The sequence below is a fragment of the Takifugu flavidus genome, chromosome 15 (genome assembly GCF_003711565.1).
Source record: "Takifugu flavidus isolate HTHZ2018 chromosome 15, ASM371156v2, whole genome shotgun sequence".
NCBI classification, from domain to species: Eukaryota; Metazoa; Chordata; class Actinopteri; order Tetraodontiformes; family Tetraodontidae; genus Takifugu; species Takifugu flavidus.
Genome location: NC_079534.1, coordinates 11,010,001 through 11,037,034, shown reverse-complemented (window position 1 = coordinate 11,037,034; position 27,034 = coordinate 11,010,001). Strand labels below are relative to the sequence as shown.

The 27,034-nt window shown below is 42.3% G+C and overlaps 2 protein-coding genes and 1 long non-coding RNA gene across 3 annotated transcripts; 1 reads left to right on the top strand and 2 right to left on the bottom strand.

Annotated features, from left to right (window-relative positions):
* Positions 1-58: 58 nt before the first annotated feature.
* Positions 59-6,594, bottom strand: phc3 (polyhomeotic homolog 3 (Drosophila)). The gene is given in 16 exon segments (XM_057056175.1): positions 59-538; positions 788-1,034; positions 1,112-1,229; positions 1,382-1,493; positions 1,610-1,763; positions 1,896-2,123; positions 2,126-2,154; positions 2,241-2,358; positions 2,443-3,023; positions 3,656-3,857; positions 3,986-4,075; positions 4,223-4,381; positions 4,463-4,534; positions 4,616-4,774; positions 5,392-5,592; positions 6,264-6,594. Coding segments are annotated over 15 exon segments (2,592 nt in total). The 5' UTR covers positions 5,560-5,592; positions 6,264-6,594; the 3' UTR covers positions 59-383.
* A 607-nt stretch (positions 6,595-7,201) lies between these two features.
* Positions 7,202-25,408, top strand: prkci (protein kinase C, iota). The gene is made up of 18 exons (XM_057056173.1): positions 7,202-7,527; positions 13,068-13,189; positions 14,537-14,626; positions 15,676-15,726; positions 16,299-16,384; positions 16,563-16,700; positions 16,813-16,867; positions 17,283-17,338; positions 18,031-18,207; positions 19,540-19,637; positions 19,728-19,814; positions 19,900-20,035; positions 20,138-20,225; positions 21,265-21,390; positions 21,677-21,756; positions 22,062-22,151; positions 23,450-23,565; positions 23,666-25,408. Exons 1-18 carry the CDS (start codon positions 7,445-7,447, stop codon positions 23,751-23,753), a joined length of 1,767 nt encoding a protein of 588 aa, XP_056912153.1. The 5' UTR covers positions 7,202-7,444; the 3' UTR covers positions 23,754-25,408.
* Positions 8,352-11,273, bottom strand: LOC130538520 (uncharacterized). The gene is made up of 2 exons (XR_008953902.1): positions 9,008-11,273; positions 8,352-8,815 (listed from the first exon to the last, which is right to left on the bottom strand). It is a non-coding gene; the product is annotated as an uncharacterized LOC130538520 (long non-coding RNA).
* Positions 25,409-27,034: the final 1,626 nt, after the last annotated feature.

Below are 27,034 nucleotides of genomic sequence, written 5' to 3'. Positions count from 1 at the left end.
AAAATGCATCAGAGTGAGGCAGGACTGACGCACAACAGCACAGCGTGACGGCCAAATATAAAATGTTGGTCTTTATTTCAAACTATACAAGTAAGACAAGATCATATATTCTGAATTTATATATTCGCTTGCTGACATTTGATTCACCGCACAGCTGAGAAACAAGACTGCATCTTTTACTGGTTTGATTTCCAGATTCAGTAAATCAATAATAAATAATCCATGGATAAACATGTTAGGTTAAAACCATGTACTGCTGACAAATGTATCAAATTTAATCTATAGGTGAGGCCATAATGAAGTCTCTCAAAGCCATTTAGAAACGAACGGTATCGGCAGTCATCACATCGGAGGGATGACGGGAGGAGACGGCCCACGTTTGGTCACGCCTCTTTCAGAGAGTTAATGTACGCATGAAGCTTGAGTGCTGGTCCCAGTTTGAGGTTCATGGTGCTGACCAGGTGGTCCTCAGTCAGAAGCAGCAGAGCCTGCCCGTCGATCTCCTGGGAGCGGAACTCCTCGGCCACATCCTCCCCCCCTGCACACAATCAAAGACACCCAGCAGCGTTCATTTGATGTACAGGTGAGGATTCCGGTATGTCCCTGAACGCAGCATTGAAGACTACCTTTTTTGAAACTATTTCATTGTTCACAAGATCCAAAAAAAGCTGAAAATGTGCGTTGGTGTTAAAATGCTTGTGTTTAATCTCTTCAGCCCCATATTTGTGAGTTAAATTCAGTAGCGTTATATGATGCTGAAAATCAGCAGATAGAAATATTAGATTACCTGGAAGAGAGTTGATGTAAGAAAACACTTGCTCCACGCCCCAGTGGGATGGACGTCTGTCTTCTTCTCCTTCATCTGAAATGCTGATTGTTTCTGTTATCTGCCCCTCCGGCTCCCTCTCCTCTGTCTCTTTCTCCCTCTGCTTCTCTCTTTGCCTCTCGGCCTGTTTACGGAGCCTGGTCGTCATTGGAGCAGGAGCCTCATCTTCCTGTTCCTGATCTTTCCTGGCCTTCCCCGACCTGTAGATCTGAAGAGCATGACAAAAAATGCTAACATTCCAATAAGTTTATGTTTATTCTAAACAAATCAGTCATGTTAACTGACCCGTTTCAGGAAATGTTCCCTAGAGACTCCGTTGACTCTGCTGGGGGGTCGTTCTCTCCTACCTGTGGCTCTGTGACCCCAGCGACCTGTTCTCAATAGCTTGATATGTTTACTGAACCTAAATATAAAAAGGGGTGAGATCAAATGTTACAAAAGACATGCATGACACTGTATTTCTTTTTCAGTACAGTACTTCAGTAGCTGTTGATTGTGGAGCAACCTAAACCAGGAATCTGACAACGACATTCCGGCGTGTGAGTGATTCCTTACCTTCTGCCACACGTCATGGAGCAGAAGCGTTTGGAGCTCAGGAACACGCAAGCATAACCTCTGCTGCCACAGTATTCGCACCGCAGCACGCCACCCACGCTCTCGCCGTGCTCTGCAACTTCACGGGACCACCTGTTATTCACGCCTGTACATACACACACACACACACGCACGCACACAGACCCATGCTCTCACACACATACCTTAGCCACACCCACACCACCTCACCATCAACAGCCGGGCCATTGCTTTCCATCTCAGAGTCCGAGGAAATTGACTGGTTGGCCGCCAGGGGGCTCTCCTCTTCCACTGAAGCCTGATTGGTCGCTATCTCCTGGGAATCAGAAGGTGAGGCTGGTTTCTCCAGTGAGGAGGGATGCACCTGTACAAAATAAAAAGCCTGGGGCTGATTGTAGGGTCACTTAGAAAGGTGTAATCAGGAGGTAATTGTTCACTCATTCTCAGACTTAATGGGCAGATGCAATGCCACTGACAGACCCCTGAAGAAACTTACCGGAAATGGCTCCAGACCTTCTTGGATCACAAAGCCCTCTACGAGGTGAGTAAGGACGTGGGTTGTGAGTGGTTCAAAAGGGCTCCTGGGAGAGGAGGGGGGGTGACTGGGACATCTTACTGCTGCAGGGAGGATGTGAGGAAGCTGAGGGGGAGATGGAGGTGGATGGTTGCTGCTGCTGGCTGCGATTTGGATGGCTCTTCCGCCGCTGGTGGCCGAATCTGCGCGTGACTAGATAAACTCAAGGATAAATCCACCACTGTTGAGCAAGGAGAAGCACAGAAGATGTCAGGAACTGGGAGTGGTTCTTGGTTTCAAGGAGATTTCTTTTGAGGAAGGTGTCACCTGCTCCGTTGTGCTCCGGCGATCCAGGAAAAGGCAGAGAAATTTGAGGAGAAAGACGAGGAGATTCATCTTTCTTCTCGGAAGGGCTCAAGCTGTTCCCTTTGGGTGTTTGACCAGACTGAAATCATTAGAATACAAATACAAACACTTAGTGAAGACTTTAAAACCGTATGAAGGTTAAATGCAGAACACAACAACTGACCAACGGTTTTGCATTGTGGGCGGCTGGTTGCACTTTCAGGTCGATAGCCACCGTCTGAGGAGGTGGGACGTTCTGGTAGAGTGTCTGGACTAGCCTTTCTGTGGCAGGCGGCTCCTGCTCCTTTTGCGCCACCTGCGTCTGGACATCCTGAGACAGCCTCTGGAGGGTGACTGGAGAATTCTGAGGAAATCTTGGCAAAATTAAAGGAGGAGGAGGACGGCTCTGCACCTGTGGGAATGAGGACCAACGCTGGGGAGCGGCCAACAGTGGAGGTGGCTGAGGGAGAACTTTGGCAGCGGGGATTGACGTCTGAGAAGATGCACTTGTGAGAGAAGAAGAAGAGGCTGGAGAGTTCCTGGGGGCTTGGGACTGAGTGTCGGGACTGCTCTGAATTTTAGACGAAAAAGGTGGAGGGTTGGAGCTGGAGTCGTGAGGTGATACACTGAGAGGGATAGACTGGTGCTGCCTGTGGTTGAGAGATGCTGCAGTGTCCTGCTGGAGGATAAGATGGCGGTGCGCCCCCTGGTGGCCTGGTGGACAGGACAGCTGCTGCTTGAGCGTCATCTGCGCAGGAGAGAGGGCTAAACACAAAAGCTTTATTAATTCATTTAAAAAAAACTCCAGGGCATTCTTTATATCTGGGTTTACATGAATTGTATACTGATTTTCTGTGTTAAATATGTGTTTATACTAAGTAATTTACAGCTACCAGGACTATGATTTTGGTGGACCGGTCTTCTTGATCCTTCGGGATAGATTTCAGTATTTAGAATAATACACATGCGTCTCTTGTCTTTTATTTGAATTAAAGGTTTAAACTAATTCGTTGTAGCTGGACAGATAACTTTAAAATATTTCTAGCTGCCATCACTGATGTTAATATGTGACGATTGTGAATCCGGCTGTGAGGTCAGTGCACCAACAAAAAAGCTATGCTGACACAAGACTAACTAAGAACACAGATTGTACACTCCTACTCTCTACCACCCAGCAAATATTTAAAGTAAGGGTGTGCACTCAAACAGCCATGCATGCAGCCATGCAGAGACAAACCTCTATGTTAGTTGAAAAGAGGAGGCAGGGATAATAGTTTGTGTTCGAGGACCACATCTGATCTGGCTCTTCTTAAAATATTGTCAGGTGTATATTAAAAAAAGCAGCTGATGTCCTATTTCTCGATAGAAAATGCCAGTATCTGTACATTTGAACTCACCTGGGGTTATCCCCTGAGACCCTGTGACCTCAGGTTGTGGTCTTTCTGAAGAACTTTCAGTCACCTGACTGGACTTGGGGGGACAGATTGAGATCTTGGAGGCAGCCGGAGTCAAGGCTGGGCATGGAGGGGGCGGCTTTAATATCACATTGTGGGCTGCGGCCAGAGCTCCAGGTAACTGATGCAGAACAAGGTTCTGCACCTGAAACATGCAAAATAATAAAAAAAAAGATGTTAAACTTGACTGTCTGTCAGTGCTAAATGTGTGTAGCATCCTGGGTAAACAGCAGATTAGGGGCTGGCACGCATGTGTTTATTCTAATTTTATACCTGAGAGGAGTTAGATGCTGAGGAGCAGGAGGTGACAGGAGGGAGCTCTGACTGAACTGCAGCCACTGATGCCGCAGGAGCTAGAATGAGCTTGTGCAGCAAGAACAAAAACAAGGAAGAGACAGTTGGCTCGTGCAGAAAAAGAACAGGTCACCATAAAATTTGAGGAAATACGGTGTGTTCAAAAATAGAGAGTCCACGCAAGACACGACGCGAGATATTTCAAAAGTTTTATACCATCTGCGTGCGAAGATACATCTGAGCTTGGTTACAGTTGGCAGGCCTGCCTCCCAGCAGCATCGCCTGCTGGGAAATGGTCGTTGAAACACCACTGGAGATGGAGTTTTGGGTCCTGCCAACCAGCTGTGTTGTCACGGGGGATGCTGGTAGAGCAATCTGGATTCAATGTAAAAGATGGCGGGATTCATTTTTGTGTTGCGAGTTTGTCACATCCATTAGAATAACACAGATACTTACAGAAACACCTGCAGGCTGATGCGTCAGGCCTTCGCTGGACGATGATGTCGACTGCCTCTGACGCACTGAGGCCTGAGACGTATTGGACAGACGTCACCCACCCTGTAGCTCGTGTCAAAATGATTCATAAGACAAACAACCTGGTGACCTGACCTGGTGCATGGTGGCCAAACTCTGCAGATGGGGGCTGTGCTGGTGCTGCTGCTGCAGGGCTGCTGTCTGCAGCATGAGATGCTGCTGCTGGGCTGCATACATCTGCTGCAGAAACTGGGCCGCCATGTTGTGAGGTCTTTGGATGGCATGCTGGATGACCTTTTATATCACATTAAAGAGTAACTGATGAGCACAATAAAGCACAGTCTACTTCCTGAAACACACTTTTAGTTCGTCAATATGTCCATAAGGTTTCTCCTTCATCCAGGTTGTGGTAATTCTTCAAGGCCTGGCAGAGAGTGCCTCTTTCTGTCAGCTGTCAACTGACGCTCTATTGACCTCAAAGAGTTTATTTTGCCATGTTTTCATATAGAAAGAGGGTTTATTAAATGCTGCCTTGTCAAGTCAAACAATACCTGCAGAATGGGGACTGTCAATTATTCCTGCTCTTCTCAAGCGGGACTATGTAAGCATGAGTCCTGGGTATTGTCTGTTCCCTATATGACCTGTCAGATTGGTTAAACAATGCATAGAGGTTTCAGGTCACATCAATAGTCAAGACAAATGATGCTGGAAGCTGTGCAAGGGACCATCTATTGTATCTGTTGGTCTCCTCTCAGATGGGACAATGTATGCAGTAGTTCCAGGTACTGACTATTACCTAAACCACCTGCCACTCAAGACAAACAATGTTCCCAGAGTGCCCAGCCGCTATCTATTAAGCAGAAGAAAAAACACCGCTTGCCTGTCAAAACAAAGTTCCCAGGTATTATTACCTGAACTGCTTGTCTGTCAGACGAGATGATGCTGAGGGAACTAGAGGGCGCCCGGGCGCCCGCGGCGCTGCAGGGGCAGACTGTTGCCACGGTAACAGCGGTCGATGTGGAGGGGAAAGTGATGGCCGCAATCCTACTGTTACTGTCCTCCTGCTTCTCTCCATCCATCTCCCAGGTGACACAGACTCAGTGATGGAAAGCCTGTAATTAATTAACAGGAAGTGGTTAAAAGAACCAGAACTGGGCTGACATCCTGCGCTACTTGGGGCTTTTTAAAAATTGTGTTTTTGTTTTTTTTCTCTTTTTAAAATTGGCTTTATTTTGCTCTAAAAAGATACATGACAGGAAAATGATAGTTAAAAAATGCATAATATGTATGAAATTGTATGAAATATGCATGAAATTACATTTCTTTTTTTAAACATCAAACTTCTGCATTAGTTGTTTATATCTACAAATGCAAGTAAATCACTAAACCACAGATTTATAAAGAATGTATAAATAGCAAAATGACTGCTGCTGCTGAACCTGCGAAAATATTACAATAATAGGATATATATTATATTATATATTATAATAAAATATATTAAGCCAAATAAATTTCGGCTAAATTGGAAACCTCAGTTGCTGGTTTGATTTTTCTTTTATGATACTCGAAATTATCTAGATGTAAAATCCTACAAATATTTGGGATGTTTCATGTGTCTACACACAGCCCACCGCCATAATATCATATATCACTGCAATATTTGATGCTACAATTGTTGCTCTGCAATTCAAACGTCAAATTATTACACCCCGTGAAAAAGCACAGTTTAATGATCATTTACATATGGATACTGTCTAAAATGGGCCCGATACGTTTGACATACCAAGATTCCACCCATCTTTGCTCAGATAGCCCTCTATGCACGCACAATCATTCACCTCTTGTCGGCGGTACCTGCCTGGTGTTGGTAGACACAAGCCATCCCAGTAAACCCAGTAAACAAGCCCAATGATGCGCCAGTACTGTGGCGAAAGGAGCTTTAAAAATACGGTGACCTGGACTGTATGTACAGTAGGATCGGTAACCTGAAATAAAAAAAACATCAGCATTGATACAGCACCGCTCGCAGTGTGGGAGGACTTTGCACAGCCAGCGAGCGGGATGTTTTCATTTGCACGCTCTTAATTTAAGGCGTTCTTTCTATTTAAAATATCACATTTCGCAAAGTACATTTTTGCGTTTCTGTCAAGGCAGAATCAAGTTTCCATCCAAACGTTGAAGGTTATTTTCTACAATATACAAAATAACCAAATTCGATTAGAAGCGTGTTTATATCACGATTACTGACAACGGCTGCATAATTATCGAATATGTTATTAATCATTAAAGGCATGTTGTTGTTTTTTACTACGATTTTGTAGTTATGATGGTGAAAATGACATTTATTTCTAGTACAGACAGAGACAACGGAGGATCCTTTTATTTTATTTTTAATAGGACCATTCTGTCCTTATTTCTACATCACTGCACAGCCTCTATTCTCCATGTTGGGAAAAAAAAGTGCTGTATGTCTTGAGGGTCACTCAGATGTCCGGGTTTATAGTTTGGAGCTTGAAAGCATCACTAGCCACACAAAAAGTTTCAGTTGGTACGGTCGAAATGTTGTTAAATTAGATATTTAATCGCTTTTTGCCATATAGAGCAATAGAAACATCTGATATATTGATCTTGATATGGATATTTGCATTTATTGAGGTGAAGTAATGTTGTTTAACTTCAACATTTGGACCGTATGTCTGTTTCCACCCCCAGCATTCCGACAGTGGATTGGTCCGTCATTAGGCCTTTGCAGTAAGGAGTTGTTTGGCGGACCTCGCAAGTTTTTCTTCACTTTATATTGGATTTCTATGCGTCGAACGAGAAGCAAATTTTTTGTTTTTACATTATCCGCCGTATTTGCCACACAGTGTGACGACGGACCATACAAGCCAAGTATTTTGGGCGTGGTATACACACCTAGAGAACCAAGGAAGGAAGGAAGGCAACGGTGAGTCGGCTGAGCTTATGATGCCGACGTTGCGGGACAGCACCATGTCCCACCCCGGCGAGAATTCCCACCAAGTCCGGGTTAAAGCTTATTATAAAGGGTAAGGAACCATCCTATGAATTAATATGTTAAGAACATCACTACCATTTAAACTAGTAGCAATTTTAGGCTCAGAAACGCGTCTAACCAATCGGCTAACATTTGCTACTTTGCTAACAGCTAGCTAATATGGGTACCAGGTTGAGGTAAAACTTAACCAGACAGACAGGCAGACAGACGGGTGAAACTATCCAGACGCCTAAATCCAGCCCCTGCGTGTCATCCAAGAATGTGTTAGCCTGGACGTGAAGTCGTGAAATAGTTGGTATAAGGGCAGTCATGATTAGTTTCTGGTCAAATTTCTCTTCATCTTTTGAAGCGGTGGTGCTAATGTCATAACTCTGTTGTTAGCATTAACTTAAGGTTTACCGGCTCTCACCAGTTGATCGTACCGAATTTTCAACCTTGTCCCAGTTTAATGATGTCTGCTAGAGCCGCAGAGTGTAGTTATCTACTTGTTTTTTTTAAAACCCCCGTTTGTCTGGCGTGTACTGTTGTATCCTATTGGGAGCAGCAGAGTTAGCTTCGCTGCTACTGATAAAGTTAGAGTCGCTGCGGAAACGCCGATGTTTATCTAGCAGGTTTGTGACAAGGCGAGCCGTGATTTCCAGGTTTATTGTTCATCGATTTAACGCTAATAACATCTTAATATTAAAATCTTCCGTAGTACAGATGGTCCCACTTTGTCTTGCCGTTTGTTAAGTTTTGTTCTTTTAGTTTTGGCTTTACCAGAAACCAACTTGGAAGCTGTCATGGGCCCAACTACCAATTAATCAGGCTCTTCTAATATGTTTCTATATTATCCATATAATATGGAGGCCCAGAAAAGATCCAAGAGCCATTTATTCATGGAGATCTTGATGACATTGTAAAAGGAAAAAAATGCACATCATCACACGTGATTAAAAGCCTAAAACATTAAAATTCATTTTAATATAAGTGGAGGAACTGGTCACTTAAGTGCCTTTGAATAAGTTGTAACATTAGAACGTTGAAGAGGGTGAGTTCAGCTCACGTTGGCTTTGGATTCAGTTTCACACTTGGACAATAGAAGTCTCTGGTCACTTTGAAGTTTTCTGGGCCCTCCTGCCCCACTGCCACTGTTTGATAGCCAGAGATTGGAGGCCAGCCAAGACCTGAAAAACGTGAAGGACGAGTCACCTGCAGACCTGCAGTGTTTCCAACCCAGCTCCGCGACACACCTCGGCAACGCCGTTGCTGTATCACCTCACAGGATGAAGCATCCGAAGTATTGATGAGGTGGCCGCTCAGGAATGTCAGAAATGTTACTAAAGAAAGAATACAGTAAATTGTTTAGCTGTGGAATATTTCAATTCAGCATCATTCAAGCTCTGCCTACATCTACTGCAACAGCTTCACCAGCAATGCTCCCTGGGCAGGAAAATAGGGTTGGTTTAAAGACCGATAAACATACAGTTGCTGCTTTAATAGATGATTTGCCCAAAAAAAAGAGTCCTCACCTCCATCACATGCAGGGATGCCACCTGCAGGCTGGAGTGCTGTTGTCTAGTTGTGTACTGGAGCTAGAGGAAAGTCAATTGAACATGATCTTATTCTTCTCTAAATGATAGAAAGCAGGATTAGTTAGTCTCTAACTGGAATTATGCTTCTGAGTCAGCTCTAAAGCTCTACGTTGTGGCTTAACCACATAGCAAACATTTATACTTGCGGTGTGTTGGTTTAGTGTGTTGCAGTACGTTATGCTCTTAGCCATCAACATTGAAAGTTCTTATTATGTTCCCACTGTAGCAGTTTTTGTCACACTTGTCACAAGGAATGCTTCACACTTTCAGACTTGATACATTAATCTTGTGCTGGTGCACAAGTAGCAGGAAAATACCCATGACCCAAGGAAGAGTGACAAGAAAATAATGTTCCGAAATGCTTCACCGCTACATCACGTACTGCGTGGAATGGAAGGTTAACCCTTTGAGGAGCTGGATTGTAGAAAACTGATTCAGGGCTTTCATGTTTTCCCTCCATATGTTGATTAAAAGTCTATTATTGATAGTACGTGTTACTAATTGCTTAATTTCTTGACGTTATTTATCTGTCTACTGAATAAAGTCTGGTATTCTTCATCATTTATGTTGTTGTCCAGCAGCACTGGTGTCAGTCTGGGCCTGTTACTGGCTGAGGCCAGTTAAGTGAAGGCTCCAAATATTGTAATCACGGTCCAACAGAGGGGCGGTGATGCCAGATCAGGACACAAAGTCGGAAGAATTTGTGTGCGCGCGCACATTCCTCTCCCAGGTCTGTGTACATTATTCTGAGTGTAAATCCAAAGTATACTTGGTGTACGTGTTTCCCCTTTCTAAGGGACCTGCTGACATGACTGGTGGCCAGCAGGTGAGGATCACATGACTGACTAGGTTGGTTTGCTGCCACCTCCTTTATTCCTTTCCATTGGATTTGGCTGGCATCTAAGGTTATTTTTAACAGACGCAAGTGCACCGCTAGTTCATACTGTCTTTTCTGGGGGGGGGGGCTCTGAATGTGACTGCCAATGTCTCATTATGTTGAGTGAAAGCGTTGTGGCGTTGCCAGCATAACCCGGCCCATGGTTTTGCCTGTATAAATGGACGTTGGGTCTGGGTGTTTTTGGCAGGGAACTGGGATCACATACTGGCTCAGTGGAGCAGTTCAGTTTAGTTATTTTACCCTTTTGGAAGTTTTGTGCTCCAGTGGGCATCAGAGCTGAAAGCATTGGCTTTGATTAAACATGACACATGTCTGAAAGACACAAAACCACTGAAGCTGAATTGAATTCACACACCTCATCAGGTCACGAACACATTTGTGTCACGGTTACGTGCAATACATGTTGTATCCATCATTCGTGGCCTATTATTAGCGGCACTGGCTAAGTCCTCATAGGAATGTGTTTTGTTTAGCACCATGATGAGAGACTACTTCCTGTTTGGCGTCGTTGGTCGGTGCCTGGAGACTGCAGCCCCCTGCAAGTTATTTTATTACATGGACTTTTCAGGAATGCGTTAGGACAGTTTAGGTCTGCAGGGGCGTATTTCATTGTTGTGATTAATTTCAACATCACCAGACGCCTATTGGTAGCCGCTCCAGCATGTTGTCCTTCAAAGGGACAGATGCATACATACGTGCTGGCGTGCAGTTCAGGTTATCTGGCTCCATTGGTTCGGCTATGCAGAGCATACCCATGTATTGCTTTGCTGACAAAGAGATGGATGGTTGTAGGTGTTCATGGAAGCCCAGAGAGGTACCTGGGCCAGTCTTCACACTCGTGCACTCACCAGTGACGGATCGCCTCATACCAGGCAGATGGGACCACTGAGTCCTACTTACAGCAGTTCAGGCGCCAGGGGCACGGGCCAGCACAGCCTGCCATCACCACCTCCTCCTTCTCCTCCCACGTCTTTAATTTAGCTCTCGCTCCCAACACTGGGAATGTCAAGGTTTGCCAGGTCTGCATGGAATGCCATATCCTCCCAGATTCCTACCAGTAATGAGATCTCTGTTCTAGCCGTTTGGCTTTATTCCCTTCAGTTCCCTTCATTTTAGGAAGCTGTGCTGAGAGGAACCCTTACTCCTTTGTAAAAACTCTATAAATTTCAACATTGTGTAATTTTTAAAGACGTAAGAGGCCATCATCTGCACTTTTTTTATAACAACTTTATGAACACTCAAGGATGTTGCTATCCACTGTGAGTGGTGCAGACCTGACTAATAAGCATGGGTCCTGTTTTTTTTACGCAGGCATGTCCTTGCCCATCTCCGTTGACTTTGGTGCCGTGCCACGGTCTTTATCATTCATGGGAAATCCTGTGTTTAAACTACCTCGTCAATCTTAACCCCAATGAAGGCACATCGTGTTTAAAGAATACCCACAGTTGATCATCAGCCCCATTAAATCACTGCCCAGAACCTAATGTCAACAGCGTGGGACTCCTGTTTTGCCAGTATGCTCATGTACAGAGTTTCTTCTGATATTATCATAGTTTTCAGAGACTGAAGCAGCTGTGAAAGGAGAGTCGGCGTCTGTTTCTCACCCTATTAATGATTAACATCAGCAGGAGGAAAGAGAAGGGTGAGAGCAGGTATTTGATTGAACTGTCTGTCAGTTTGTTTTCACACAGGATTTATTCACTCTTGATGTGTGACTTTCTGAAGAGGCATCCTGTATGTTTAGCTATAAATGTTCAATATTAATGTGCAGCAGAAACGTCAAGCTCACATCCAGTGTTTATTTTTGAACAGTGTCAAACTTGGAACAGCTCTGCTTGAATAAAGGCCTTGAAACACGGGGATTTTCCTAACAATGCTCGCTCACTGCACTGGTTTTCTTTATTTTATTCCCACAGAATAGCAGCGCGACTCTCCAGTGTTATTTCAAATCGTGATTCACGCCCCAACAATAAACAGTACTGATGAGCAGCACAGTCCTGGGCTGCCGTCATACGCTATACGTGTCACGTAGATACAATAGAATAACATGAAAGTCAATGTTGTTTACAGTTTCTGTGGGATGATCTCATCCATTTCTCCATTCATCAATCTCACATCATCTTTGGAGATCATAAATATTAGTGTTGAATTCATTGGTTTGGTTTTTACGTGCAATTTATTCTCAAAACAATTGTCTAATGTGATCTCAGTGTAACACTCTGTCCTGTCCTGACACTCATTGAATATGTCCTTGAATGCTGCGATTGTTTCCTTTACGCCGTGGAATTTTATCGCCCTGTAGCAAAGCTCTCAAGGTAATGAAAGATAGGACCCATCATTATTAATTGCAGTAAAATGACCTTTTGTATTTTCTGGTCACTTCTGGCTGGCAGGAGGCTTTCTTTCTTGGCACCCTCCCCTCCCCTCCTTCCTTTAGCATAGTGTGACTGACCACTAATGCTTAATGGTGAACCTTAACCACTGTCGCCACCTACAGACCTATAAACCCTAATAAGCGCTCTATCTCTGCCGCCTCCACGGAGTCTTAAAGTAAGAGGCTGGGCTGAGTATTTGCAGCTTGTGACATCATTCCTGTTGTAGCCATTAAACGAGAAGGCACCGATCCACTAGTATGAATTTGTATTTAAACATTTGAACTTTATGGTAAAAGGGGTAGATGTTAAATAAGAATTAGGTATTATTAGCTAGTATTAATTATTAGCCTTTAAAATAAACACAGAATGTTTACATGACGCGCTAACTGGACCGCAGGAGTGCACGTCAACACTTTAGTCCTCCGTATCTGACTAAGACATCCAGATTATGCATCATGAAATCTACTTTCTCCAGCATGTGTATTCTTTAATCGGAGTTAAACTAGACAATGTATCTTGGGATGAGGATCCCATTCTGATGTTGAATTTTGATCATTGCTTGATTAAGCTGAGCAGGAAAACGTACTGACACTTGGCTGCTGGTGTTTACGGCCGACTGTTAAGTGATCCGTGGGACAAGTGAGAGCTTTTCTCCCGGGTTTTACCGACTATGAAGTCAAGGTCACAATACAGACTAACAGCATATTATTTACTTTCTTTGTAGGGACATCATGATTACTCACTTTGAGCCATCCATCTCATACGAAGGTCTATATGGGGAAGTTAGGGACATGTGTTCCATGGACAACGATCAGCTTTTCACCATGAAGTGGATCGATGAGGAAGGTATGTTTATGATGTGTATAATATGAAAATGCTTGTTTTTACCATGCTAATGTGTGCTCTTTCAGGTAGGTGGGCAGAATGCAGTCTCGAACATGTTACATATTACAGTAACATATTCCCAAAACATCTATTAATATAATATATAAATGAGCTTTAGCCACAGAAAACAGATTATTGTTATAACCCTGCTTCCACAAAACAGGCCAAGTCATGGATATTCTTTAACCAACCAGAGTTACTTATTCACAGTCCCAACAATCACAAAATAACATAATGAACAAGCATTGTGACTTTTATTCATAGCAACCCGGAGATTATGTTGCTTCACCAACACCTGACAAAATGGTTCGTAGGATTTACGATTAGCATTTTTGGGAACAATCACCCATACTGAGTTTAAATAAACAGCTCACAATCTGATCAAAGTGTATTACACGAACAATATGTCTATTTAAATAACTTGTTGATTTACTGTGTACCCTTGTGTGCTTTTTACTGAGTATCAAAAAAGTATTGTTAAGACTAATTTGCCAATGTCTGACAGTTTTTTCCCCAAAGTGACTGAGATGAAAAGGTAAAACACTAATGACATCTAGAGGGCTTTCATTCAATCACAAGCTAAAAAAATCACAATATAAAATAGTCAAGATAAGCCAGATATAAGTTCAAAACAACAAATTAGTTTAATGAAATTCAATTACTTTTATATTTGTTTCTGTTAGATTCAAGATTAAAAGAGCTGTATTGTCTATCACAGGCTAGCTAGATGATCCAAGTGTCAAACAACTTTATTTTCCCTCACATAGTGATGGGTGTGAAGCATAAATGCCACAGAAATATAAAAAAAAACAAATTTGAACTGGGGACACTCTAAAGCAAAACGTTTATTTTACACGTTGGTCCGATGAAACATCTTCGAAGGCGATGGGACACGTAAAACACTAGCCATCCGCATTCTATACGAGTTTTAGGATGACAATGACATCATTTACCGGATCAGTGAATTAAGACATAACGACCGATCATACAAATTGTATAAAATGTGAAATATCGACCATTTTGATGTAACTGACCAGACGGGGGGAAAGTCTAATGGTCAGTGAAAAAGACATAATTACATCTGGGTGGTAATTAAGTATTGACTCTGATTGATTACTGTGTATTTAAAATGAAATGGCAACATTGACTCCTCTAGTTTTTGCTCACAACCGCAGTGTGTTCAATGCTAATTTTGTTGCTCTGGTTAATTACTTATAATTCATTAATTAGTTAATTACTTATCAGAACCATTAAAGTCCATCTATTTTGATGTGGAGAATGACGTCCTGCATTTTCTGTTACTGTCAGGTGACCCCTGCACCGTGTCATCTCAGCTGGAGCTGGAAGAAGCGTTACGTCTCTATGAACTCAACAAAGATTCGGAGCTCATTATCCACGGTGAGCCTCTCCCATTTTCACACCGACGGTGTTGATAATCTATACATATTCAGCTCTTTTTATCTTCTCACTTTTGCAGCGCGCGTGTACACGTTTTACTTATATATGGGCTACCACATATGCTTCATATCACTCAATCATAACTCCATTTAGTTGACAGTCAGACTGCTGCTTAGGTTCTCCACAGACATTGGATGTTCTGATCCAAGAATTTTTTTATGATTTTGTGGTTTATTTTGGCTTACGGATTTACTGAATTTTCCAAGTGCTTGTATATTTTTACAATTATTTTTCTGCTTTGATAGTGGTGTCTGTAGGTCACGTGTTCCTCAGTGTGTGCCTCAGTTTTGAAAAATAGTTCTATTGTAAAGTCTCAGAGAAGTGGAGGTCAGAGTACTGCATGTGGAGTAGTCGTTTCATATATATTGTGTGCATCTGACTGTCTTTATGTGAGAATGTAACATAAGGGAAGTAGCTATAGGGGATATGTGGTTGTTATGAAATTTCAATCAACTCCGAGCTAAGGGGTCAAGAGTACAGTCAGCCAGAGTGACTGCAGAAGGAGAGGGTAAGGAATAGAGGTCAGGATGTAACAGTGCTGCAGGGGGGCTGCCTGATCTGTTCATTAACAAGCATGTCTAGTGCAGCCCACGCCTTGCTTCTTACTCACACAGCCCCCAGTCTAGTTTGATCTCTATGTCTTATGTTCTTGTACGCACACACAGTTTGTGTTAGCTACTTTGAGATTGAGGCTTTTTATTGTTCTCTAGAGTGCAGACCTCTCTCTCTCTCACACTATTTCACTCTCTCCCTCTGTTTCTCTGTCTCTCACTCACACACAAACGGCATCACGGCACCACCATAAAATGAGCATGTGAATTTCATCAAGAAAGTCTCAAGGCGACGAGTTTGATTTAGTCTAACCTGCTGTCACAGTGAAGAGGAAGTGGGGGGGCACATATAAACACCTTTTGCCTGCCTCCTACACATGAAATGATTCTTTAGAATGTAGCTGTGGTTCTTATCTTTTGTATTATCTGTATTTCCAGTGTTCCCATGCGTACCAGAGAAGCCTGGCATGCCCTGTCCAGGAGAAGACAGTAAGTAACTCCTATTTTTTTTCCAGGGAACGCAAATGAAATCGATCTAAACGATGGCACTAATTCCACGCGAAGCACAGCTGTATCCCATCTGTCACAATTCATTCTAGTTAATTAGTGTCACTGTTTTATTTGACAAATGCGAGAGATCATAACATTAGTAGAGAGAATGATAGATTGGTAGGCTCCTGCAATTTATCACATTCCTTCTGGCAGATCTACTCCATAAATCTTTTTTTTATTATTACTATTTTAATTTATTGGTGCCTAATGTTTTTTACATTTCACCTAATATTTCTGCTTTCTATTTGATACATCCCTTTCTGACTGAAAGTTAAAGGTGTCGGGATGTATTTTTCCTATCTTAATTACATTTTGAAGCACACCAGCTCCCCTGCAACAAAACGCATGTGAAACACAATCCTTCCAATCCACCCGCAATATGTTTGAGATCATGTTTTTCCATCAACACAAGGGTTGTTCTGGTCATTTACTTCCGTTTTTTTGTGTTGTCACATCAGAGGGCTTTTCTCCAAAATGTAGTGTGTCTAACTGTGTTCGTCTTTTCACAGAGTCTATATATCGGCGTGGAGCCCGGCGCTGGAGGAAACTTTATTATGCCAGTGGTCATGCTTTTCAGGCCAAACGCTTTAACCGGGTGAGATCCTAAATAAATAGTTATGTATACTTTATTTAAACAAAAAAGGGTAAAATAATAGCACCAATGCAGGAACAGAATGCACTGTTTCAGAAGCAACTGCAGCTTCTGTACTGACCCCCAGAATATAATCTGTTTTTTTTAATCTCTCTTTCTCTTTATCTGCCCTCCTGAGCAGCGAGCCCACTGTGCCATCTGTGCAGATCGTATCTGGGGTTTAGGAAGACAAGGCTACAAATGCATTAACTGCAAACTCCTGGTGCATAAAAAATGTCATAAACTGGTCACGGTGGAATGTGGCAGACCAGTCATTCAGGTGAGGACTGTCAGAAATCGAATTTTTCAAAGACACTTCTCATGGTCTGATATACAGCGCATCATTTTGGGGTTCTTTGTCATTGACTGTAGTTTTTTTTCTCCTTTTTTAGGATCCAGTGATGCACGACACACCATCAAGTCCAGTAGACCCAAATGAACAGCCAGGTATGCAGACAGACTTTGTAATGTTCAAAAGTTGGAATGCTTGAAAGCTTCATTCCTTTGCTTAATGGAATATAGATTATCATTAGAGCCTAGAGCCTTGCTGTCATGGCTGTAAAAACAGGGCAATTTAAATTTTTTTTGCTCTGGGCAAACAACAAAAGTTTGTTTATGACTTTAGCTGAACATTATGACATGGACAATTTATCTCTCTTCTGCAGTGTTCATTTTTTTAACATAAGGGAGATATTATTCTCTAACCATGTTATTTTCTAACTATATGGAGGGAAAATACTAGGTGTGAATGAAGTGTGATTGTCTCTCACCTTCTTCCTCATATTTTTTTCATCTCCTGCCACCCCCTCACCTTCTGTCTGTCTGTCTGTCTGTCTGTCATTTTTTCCTCTCTCTCACTCAGGTCCCCAGACAAAAGACTCAAGAGAAAGTTTGCCTTATGAAGGAGAAGAGAAAGAGGTATAGAGAATATTTTCACGCGCTCTTCACAGTCTGTCATGTTTTATGACCTGCAGTGTAAAGACAGAGAAAGGGAAATGTGCCTTGTTTGTAGGTAAATGAGAAAGATGAAGTTCTACTTTTATGCGAATATTTTTTCCAGCTTTGTTTCTTATCAGATGCTTTCAGGAGATGCTCTCCTGCCTGCCTGCCTGAGCGATATAGAGTGCAGACACAGGCACATTTACTGTACATGCTGCTGATGATATTGATTTCCTTTGGGGCCAATCACATAACCTTTAACACCAGAGGCTGATTAATTGCGAGGGATGTAATTTGGGATGTTATTAGAGAGAGCAGGTGAGGTGAAGATAGAAAATAGATTGCGTTAGAAACCGATGGAGATAAGAGGACAGGCCAAATGATCTTATCTATGGGTCCATGTCTGACTCGGGGGATTGGAGGTGTCATGTAAAGGGAGGTTAGATGGATATGTATTGGAAACATTTCACTACGGAACAGAGGGACCGAGATTAAATGAGGTAATGGTTTAGATGCTAGTCAAGTTTACTGACAGGCGGGACCAATATAACAAGCTGGTATATTAAGGCAAAATGACATAACACACATGTACTATAAGTGACTATCGTCTAATACCACGTTCTGTAATAAAAGGCGTTTTAAATGATAATTCTCTGTTATCTGCCCCCCAGGCGTGGCGAAGTAGGGAAGCAGGGAAGTCACCTTCCAGCCTGGGTCTGGCAGACTTCGAGCTGCTGAGGGTGATCGGACGAGGCAGCTACGCTAAGGTGCTGTTGGTGCAGCTGAAGAAGACAGAGCGGATCTACGCCATGAAAGTGGTTAAGAAAGAGCTGGTCAACGATGACGAGGTGATTCACGCTGATGCCATCAGACATGCCAGATTTAGGTTTGACAGTCAGACTAAGTCTGGCAACAGCCGGGTTGATTTTTAAGAAGAAAAAAATCTGATTCTGCTTTATTTGGGTTCTTGAGTGTGGTCAATAATAAAGTGTCTTTTAAAATACAATCTGGATAGATATTCCAAATAATTCTTGTAACAACAAATCAAATCCATCCGATCTTGCTTGGGTTGTTTCTTCTTTTCTGTCTGATACTCCAGGCGTCTACAAGGAAACAAAAACTGGTGAGGTAGAAAAATACTTTCTAACAAGACTGACCAAAAACAGGTGTATTAACCACACTCGAAGCCAATGAAACACCTCAGAAAGTAATTTTTTTTCTCCAAAATTGACTTAAGTGCATAGCTACAACCAGTCACAGTTTAAGTATCTGTCATATTTCCCAACCTAGAATTCCGCCTCACCTTTCCAATGGTGTTTCACTGTGTTGTGCAGTGAGAACTGTATTGTTTTTTGCTTTCAGGCAACATTAAATGCATTTTAAATTCCAAAATATGAATTGCAAATTAATTTATGGTCAAATAAAATTAATACTGACAATATTATTCGCAGTAAACAAGATGAGCAAACTCATCAACAGTCTAATAATAATAATCAACTTTTTGCTTTAGAAGGAACCACAAAAACATAATCTCTCTTAACTTTAACAGCAAAGCAAGTAAATGCAAATGTAAATCCTTTCAGGTTTGTGCCTATAGGGAGGTGAGAAGGTTCTCTGATGCCGAAGTGACCGTTCTGCTGTCACAGTCGTGTAATTAAGACATTTGGCAGAATCGATGGGCGCTGCTGTTAGCAGCACTCAAGCAGCCGCTGTGATTGAACACCTAACTTGTGTCGCTTGTCGTAAAGCCTTTGAGTTATGTTGACAGACCTTTTCCAAGCCATCAGTCTTTCTAAGAAGGTGCAGATGAACCATCATGTCATCCAAAATTGATCTTGACTTACACATATAGAGACATGGCCAACGGCAGTGGGAGTAGTTATCCTTGATTAGACGCACTTAGCAGCATTGACAAATTGACAAGCCTCTCACTCAGTGGTTGAGTGTTGTGCTTTCCTGTTCTGACAGCATGAGCAGCATCCAGACATATTATCTTTCAACTATCGATAGACACGCTTCAACTCTCTCAGCCCTTTTCTCCTGATATCACCCACCGTGTACACGAACAGCCTTTATCTTAAAAAGATTGTCAGTCAAGCACTCTTCTCTAATGGATACGTTCAAGGGTATTATTTTAGAAACTGTCTCTAACAAAGCCTTATCTTCAATTTCTTCTCCAGGATATTGATTGGGTCCAAACAGAAAAGCACGTATTTGAACAGGCGTCTAATCATCCCTTCCTGGTTGGCCTACATTCCTGTTTTCAGACAGAAAGCAGGTGAGATGTCTCTGACAGGAACAGCGAGATGCTTTCGGTCATTTTAAGCGCCGTTGTACTTAAAATCTTATACTTTTCTTCTGTTTACAGACTTTTCTTTGTTATTGAATATGTAAACGGTGGCGATCTCATGTTCCACATGCAGAGACAAAGGAAACTCCCTGAGGAACATGCCAGGTAGGGACCATTTCTTCCTCCTGCTTTTTCTTGCATTGGTGTCTTTTTTGATGATCTTTAATTAATTCATCATTATTTTATCCAGGTTCTACTCAGCAGAGATTAGCTTGGCACTCAACTACCTTCACGAGCGAGGAATCATCTACAGAGATTTAAAACTGGACAATGTGCTTTTGGACTCTGAAGGACACATCAAACTTACAGACTACGGGATGTGCAAGGTGGGCTTTGTTTACCGTGTCGTGAAAAAAATCGTTAAATCTCTTTCTTTATAGCGCGAATGAGGTGATTTTATCATCGATCATTTTTTGCTTCTTTTGCAGGAGGGATTGAGACCCGGTGATACAACAAGCACTTTCTGTGGTACTCCCAATTACATTGCCCCTGAAATACTCCGAGGAGAGGATTATGGTGAGAGTTACAACATCCAAATTCTTGGCACAATGTTTTTTTTCCCCCTACACATAATTATATGAGGCATTTTGTTGAACTCTACTATATTTATTTCAGTCAAAATGTCGGGGTGCTGCAATAGCTTCGTTATCAGAATCTGGAAGACATCCTATAGATCAGGCGTGTTCAAACCCAGTCCTTCAGGGCCATAATCCAGCCAGGTTTTCTATTCCACTGAATGCATTTTCAACTTGGCTGGACAGAAATCCCGGCTGGATTATGGCCCTGGAGGACTGGGTTTGGACAAGCGTGAGCTGCTATGAAGAACAGAGGTGCATTTAGAATTCACTGCATGTAAATGGCTCATGGAAAATGGAGACCAGGGAAATACGTTTTTGTTGGCTTACTGACAAAACAACTTACCAAAGCACTGCAATAAAATAAAACCATCAATTTTATTATTGATGCAGTTGCTTTTCCTGCAGTGGCAGGTCAAGGGGTCAGCTGTGAAAAAGCCAATAGGAAATTAACATTTGAGGCTGAACAATTGATTGTTCCAGCAAAAAATCACTTTATATGTCAGAATAATTCTGTTGCACTTGTAATAATTAGACTTACCATGATATTCTGTATATTAGGAAACTAAACGTCTGTTTTCTGATTTACACTGGCTGCAATTAATCTACCGGAGATCATAATTAAACCTAATTTAGGCTTTTGCTATGCTACAAAGACTAATAGATCTGTTGTTTTCTGATTATTGAGAATATTCAACAAATATTACTGATCATGTTTTGGTTATAAAGATAAAAAGTGGTGTACAAACATCTACTAATGTCTCCATTTGAAAAATGATCCATATCTAGTTCAATATTGAAACGTTCCCAAAAGGTCACATCATTGGTGTGAGTGGGTTAATGTGACGCTGGGCATAAACAGTGAGACTAAACAGGCCCAGCTTCACCTGCGTGGCTTTGGTCTTCTATTAATAACGATAATCCTGCTCAGAACCTGGTAACGAGTGTGTCCATGCACGTGTGCATGCTTGTCTCTTCAGGGTTCAGTGTAGACTGGTGGGCCTTAGGAGTGTTGATGTTTGAAATGATGGCGGGCCGGTCACCATTCGACATCGTGGGGAGCTCTGACAATCCCGACCAGAACACAGAAGACTACCTCTTCCAAGGTGACACACTACACTCATACACGGTGCTGCAGTATATTTAAACCCACACACACACTAATTAAAGCGTGTCACACCTGTTTTGGCACCATTCCAGTACCCTCTTGTGTCAGGTTCCGGCTTGCTTTTATAGAGGAATGTGTGAACCTTATGGCTTTTGTCTGCCAGTTTAATTTGCTCCCAATACTTGGGATATATATAGCCATTTAACGGGATGTGTTCAACATCAGTTTATGTACTAAAGTCATTTACACATTTACCAACCCCCCTTTTCTGCCACCTCTTGCAGTTATATTGGAAAAACAGATCAGAATCCCGCGCTCATTGTCAGTTAAAGCTGCCAGCGTCCTCAAGGGATTCCTCAACAAGGTAAGAAGAGCAGACAGGCTCAGGTCAAGCTTGAGCAGCGTTACATCCTGCAAACGCCCTGCCATCGCAGTTAAACATCTTATTTGTCACCTCATCTCCTCAGTCCCCTTTCCTTTTGAGTGTGACACCATTTTACCCGTTTAGGGTGCATTTTACAAGCCCCTTTGCCATTTTTAAGTCTTTTTTTCACCTGTCTTGCAAAGTCTTTCACCTCTCTCACTGTTGCTGTTTCACATTTTCCTCATCTTCCACACCATCATCCCACACCGTGTCTCACTCGCTTGCTTTCACCTTTACTCCCACAGGATCCCAAGGAGCGTCTCGGCTGCCACCCTCAGACAGGCTTTGCTGACATCATGGGTCATCCATTCTTTAGAAACGTTGACTGGGATCTTGTAAGATATTGACTTTTCTTCTTTCTTTTATTTTTTTCTACTTTGCCTTGCCTTGTTCATTGACTTTGTTGCCTCTTTAGCCATAGGATCTAGTGATTGAAATTAATTCATGCAGGTCAAATTTGATCCGTGTATTGATTCAGCGGAGAAGGAAAAACAGAAAGCTTCTACTGGACAGCAGAAGGTCAAATCTAAGTGCACGAGTTCTGCTTCTCTCTGCTGCCCTGCGGGCCTGGCAGCGCCGTCACAGCACATGGTTGTTAATGATTGGATGGGAGTTGTGTCCTTGTGGAAACCAGTCAGAAGACTGACAGCAGCCAAGCTGGCTGGACAGAGATGGAAAGGAAATTGATGCTGGAATGTTTCATTTCCTTTTCATTTGTCTGACAGAAGTAATCGGAGCCATCTGGTTCAATAACAATTCCCTCTTATAATGAAGCGATTGAGACATTAAATGAAAGGACTTTTTTTTCAGCCTTATTACACACTGAAATACACTAAGCTCCAGTCCACTTGGAGATTTGGAGTTCATTGTACTTCACGATTGTTCTGTGAACCTTGTTCAGTGGTGATAGAAATAGATTTTTGGCCGCGCGTCCTGCTGCGGGGAGTGTAATTAGTGAGTGGTTAGAGCTAACACGGCTCTATTTATAGGAGGAAATATTTACACATAGTAAAACCATGACACATAGATATCCCAAAAATAAATTTCATTGAAACTCTTACCTTACACTTAAAATTGCAAATAGGTGCCGCTCCCTTCCTGTTCTCATTTTAGGCTTTCCCGTAACACTCCTTTATTTATATCAGCCAGAACTATTATGGGAAATAGTAAAGTGCGCGTCTGAAGTTGTTACATGTACGATAACAAGGGGTTATCAGTTTATTTTGGTTATAAAAAGACAAAACAGGCTTAATCTGCCTGACACACAGACAGACAGACAGCCAGACTGACAGGGCAGCTTGCCAAGGATCACCATGACCTCTTTTCCCTGTTTGGTCTGGACAGCCCTGGCATTAGGTCAGAATGTCTGGAGGGATCATCTTACACCCTCTGTCATCCTCCAGCCCTCTTCTGCACTTGACCTGAAGGTTTCTTCCTGCAGGGGGAGCACTTCTGAGCTTGTAGCCCTTACAGGCTCGACACAGGCCAATGTGAGGGACCTCGAAACTCTAAGAAGTTCTCAAACAGTGTTGTTGTATGAGCTATCCAGTTAAAGCATACTGCAGCTGACCTCTTTTTATTCTTTTAAGCATAAATGGGCGGCTTTCCCCTAATTGCTTTGCTGTTGTTTTAGCTGGAGCAGAAGCAGATGGTTCCTCCTTTTAAGCCCAACATCTCAGGGGAATTTGGATTGGACAACTTTGACGCCCAGTTTACCAACGAACCCATTCAGCTCACTCCGGACGATGAGTGAGTTACCGTCTGCCTGGCTCGTTATTCTAATTCATCTCTGAGCTTTTAGTGATTCAGTGCTGCTGATTTATTGGTTTCCTTTTTTCCCCTCTTACAGTGATGTAGTAAAGAAGATTGACCAGTCTGAGTTTGAAGGATTTGAGTACATCAACCCACTGCTGATGTCGGCGGAGGAGTGTGTGTGAGAAGCATGACGTGTGCTCACACACAAACCACACACATACACACACATACACGCACATGTTACATGGCGTCTCGGTGTCCTCTAGCTGCATGGTTATGAGACAACCTGATGACTTCAACTTGTTAAAGGATGGCACATGCACAGAGAATACTTATTTTGCCAAAACCAGTCTCACACTCAGCCATTTACGACCACTTGCCCTTAAGCCTTTCTTCTTTCTTAATTATTTTTATATCATGTAAATCTGCACTGATCAATTCTCTCATTGGGGGACGTCTTTATCAGCAGCCATCGAGGCGGCAAAGTTCTTCCAAGGTTGACGTTCACAGATGACATCCTGAACACTGACAGAACGTTCTGTAGTTCCAGTTGGCGGGGTGCTTTCAGTATGTTCACGATGTGTTTTAATTGTAAATATACAAAGCTAATATTGAGATAAATGTTAGGCAAGACCTTTTTAGCGTGAAGCCACAATCGAACAACGCGACAAACTAATTGTGTTCGAATCGAACTTTGTGGCAAAAAATCCACCTGTAGAGAAAACAAGAATTTATCATTAGCCTTTAACAAAAATATAAAAAAAATCTATTTTTCTCATAGTTTTTTTTTAATTTAACATAGTAGTCATTATATATTTTGTCCTCGATGTGAAGATGTGTCCAGTCTGACAGAACCAGAATGTTGGAGGCTTCGTTGTTTAGCTAGAAGAAAAACGCTTCTTTTTTCTTTCTGTACAGAAGCGAATCGTCACCAAAAGCATCGACCAACTCGAATATTAAAGTTTGTACTCTGACACTGTGAATGAAAGAGCTCAGGAGTCATGGGCTGGCACAAAAGCACATAACACTCCAGCTCTGGAGCACTGGTTGCATTTTGCAGGACGGAGCCTCAATAGAATAACATCCACACAGGACCAAATAATTAACAAAAAAAAAAAAAAGATCTTTTTTTTTTTTTCTAAGAAAAAGTCTTGCTGGTACGAATTAGAAGGTACAGTCTAGATGAGGGAGACGTGCTGTCGTAAATCATAGAAGTTATATATTCAGAGTTATTTTCTTTTGCTAATTTTAATACTAGGCCTTTTGAAAACGTATTTTGTTTTTGTACTTTCTTCATTCCGTGTATGTCGGACGTATTGTAAATCAGAATATAAAGTGATCTAAACTGAGAGCGCAGTGGAAGCTGACGCCACGGCACAGTGTAGGTTTAGCGAAGCGTGTTGCTAAAAAAACTCCGCTGCGCTCTACTTTTACTGTACCAAACACCCAGTTTGCTGTAACACTGCTTTGAAGCATACCTAGGCTCTGTAGAGCCGCTCTATTTCCATACCCGTAACACTAATAATGTTGTTAACCTCACCCCGTCAGATTCCTTCTACCTGCTACGTATGTTGGGGTTCACATCATGACCAGAAGGACAGATTAATCTGTTACATTCATTACTGTTATATATATATTTTTATTTTATTTTTTTCATTTCTGTAAATCGAATTTTTATCACTACGTTGATTCCAAACTGTTACTGGGTAAACCCAATGGAAACGGTATTTGTTGTACTTGTGTTCTGGGGGTGTCTACACCCAGAGGACTCTGCTGAACTTTTATTATAAATGTGCAAAGAAGAAACAGATGGTAAAATAAACATTTTATTTCTCTCCTTGTTGTAGCCTGTGCTCATATTGCTGAGAGAGTGTCGTTTTGGCAGTTTTACAAGCCATTAAATGTGTTCCTGAAGGGTGAGATTGAGTTAAACAGCTGCACAAAGTCTCCCGTAACACCGCAGGAGTCTTGAAATGAAGCCTGATGATGTCAGAGAGGCTTCCATGGGCTTAATGCTGGATCATATTCTCATCTGCGTCCTGCTAGCGCTGCTACTTGATGCAAGTGCAGGACTAAATCGCAAATGGCCCGAGGTTAAAACTGGGTTCAGTGCAAAATCAGCTGTAAATACATGTCAAGACTTTAGAGTATTTGTAAAAGTGTATATTTTCTTACAGCCTGATGCGGAATGACATAACTCACTGCTATCCTTATGTTTGATATGATTAAAAGAGAACCATTCCGTTTGTTTTTTAGGTGTTTTTGGACTTCTTTTTACTGGGAATCAATAGTTTACTGGATTATATGTATGATATACTAGTTTAAGAAAAGGGAAATGGGCTAGAACGCATCGCAGGCCTGATGACCTAATGATGTCCTTCCGCTGATCACGTGACTTCTTCAGAACTTTCCACCACTGCAGAGGTGAAAAGGTCACTCACACCGTTTCACCACAGCCTGGTGTCAGGTTTCAGAGAACCAATTAAATGGTGCGTTAAATGCGTTAACAATAACACGCATTGATATTTTGAAGCCCCAACAGTGAAGGACTGAAACCCAATTTTTCTCCATCGTGCACCAATTAATCTCACAATGTCTGAACTAAGCCAGTTGTCATGGAAATTGACTCTTCCTTTGTAGCTACAGTAGCGCGAGGTGAATGCGGGCGTGTAGGACGGGGATAAATGCCTGTGCATAATTCTGTATTCCCGTGATGGTGTCTTTGACATTGTTCCCGTGCCTTTTCGCATGCAGAATGGGAGAACGCCTCCTCGGGCGCTGGGGCCCCGACATCACCTTGCAGAAGACACCGAGAACACTAACCTTGTATAATTAATGACTTAAAACGGAGGAGGATCTGAAAAACATCCTGACTTAATGGCTTTTATCTTGTTGGGTGCTCTATTCCATTCCTGAAGGGATTAATTAAGCAGCAAAAGAGTCATAGTCGATGCTAAATGCAGCCTCTTAGTAAAACACACTACAGTTCAAGTAGGTGTTCTACCTGACCCCGTCTACATGCTGCCACACCACCGTTCTTGTCTGTAGAGGATAATGAAGATGGTGTGCATTCATAGGTGCATTCTGGGTGTATTTATTTTATTGATGGAGAGGGGCAAAATATTTCTTTAATTGGCAGTCGCTTTTAGATGACAGATGACTTCAGAAGGGCCCCCACACTGTGCATAAACGACCAGGCACTTACATGCAGACTAATGGAGGCGGGAAAACAGCTGCAATAACAAACATCATTAGACCTGAGGAGAGACGTTCCATCTTAATGTGGGTAAAGACTCATTTAAACACATTGAGCTGTTACAAAGGGGTTGCGCTAAATGACAGAGCAGAATTTTGGAAATCCCCTATCTATATATATTTATGTCTGACTTGTTTTTCTGAGAATGGTTCTGATTCATTAGTTCAGAGCTTATGGGTCATCCGGTGAAGGAAGATGAACTTTCCC

Coding starts and splice junctions, on each gene's coding strand:
- prkci (XM_057056173.1), top strand. CDS start 7,445: ATGATGCCGACGTTGCGGGACAGCACCATGTCCCACCCCGGCGAGAAT. Junction 16,385..16,562: donor AGGCCAAACGCTTTAACCGG/GTGAGATCCTAA, acceptor CCTCCTGAGCAG/CGAGCCCACTGTGCCATCTG. Junction 19,815..19,899: donor CTCCCTGAGGAACATGCCAG/GTAGGGACCATT, acceptor TATTTTATCCAG/GTTCTACTCAGCAGAGATTA.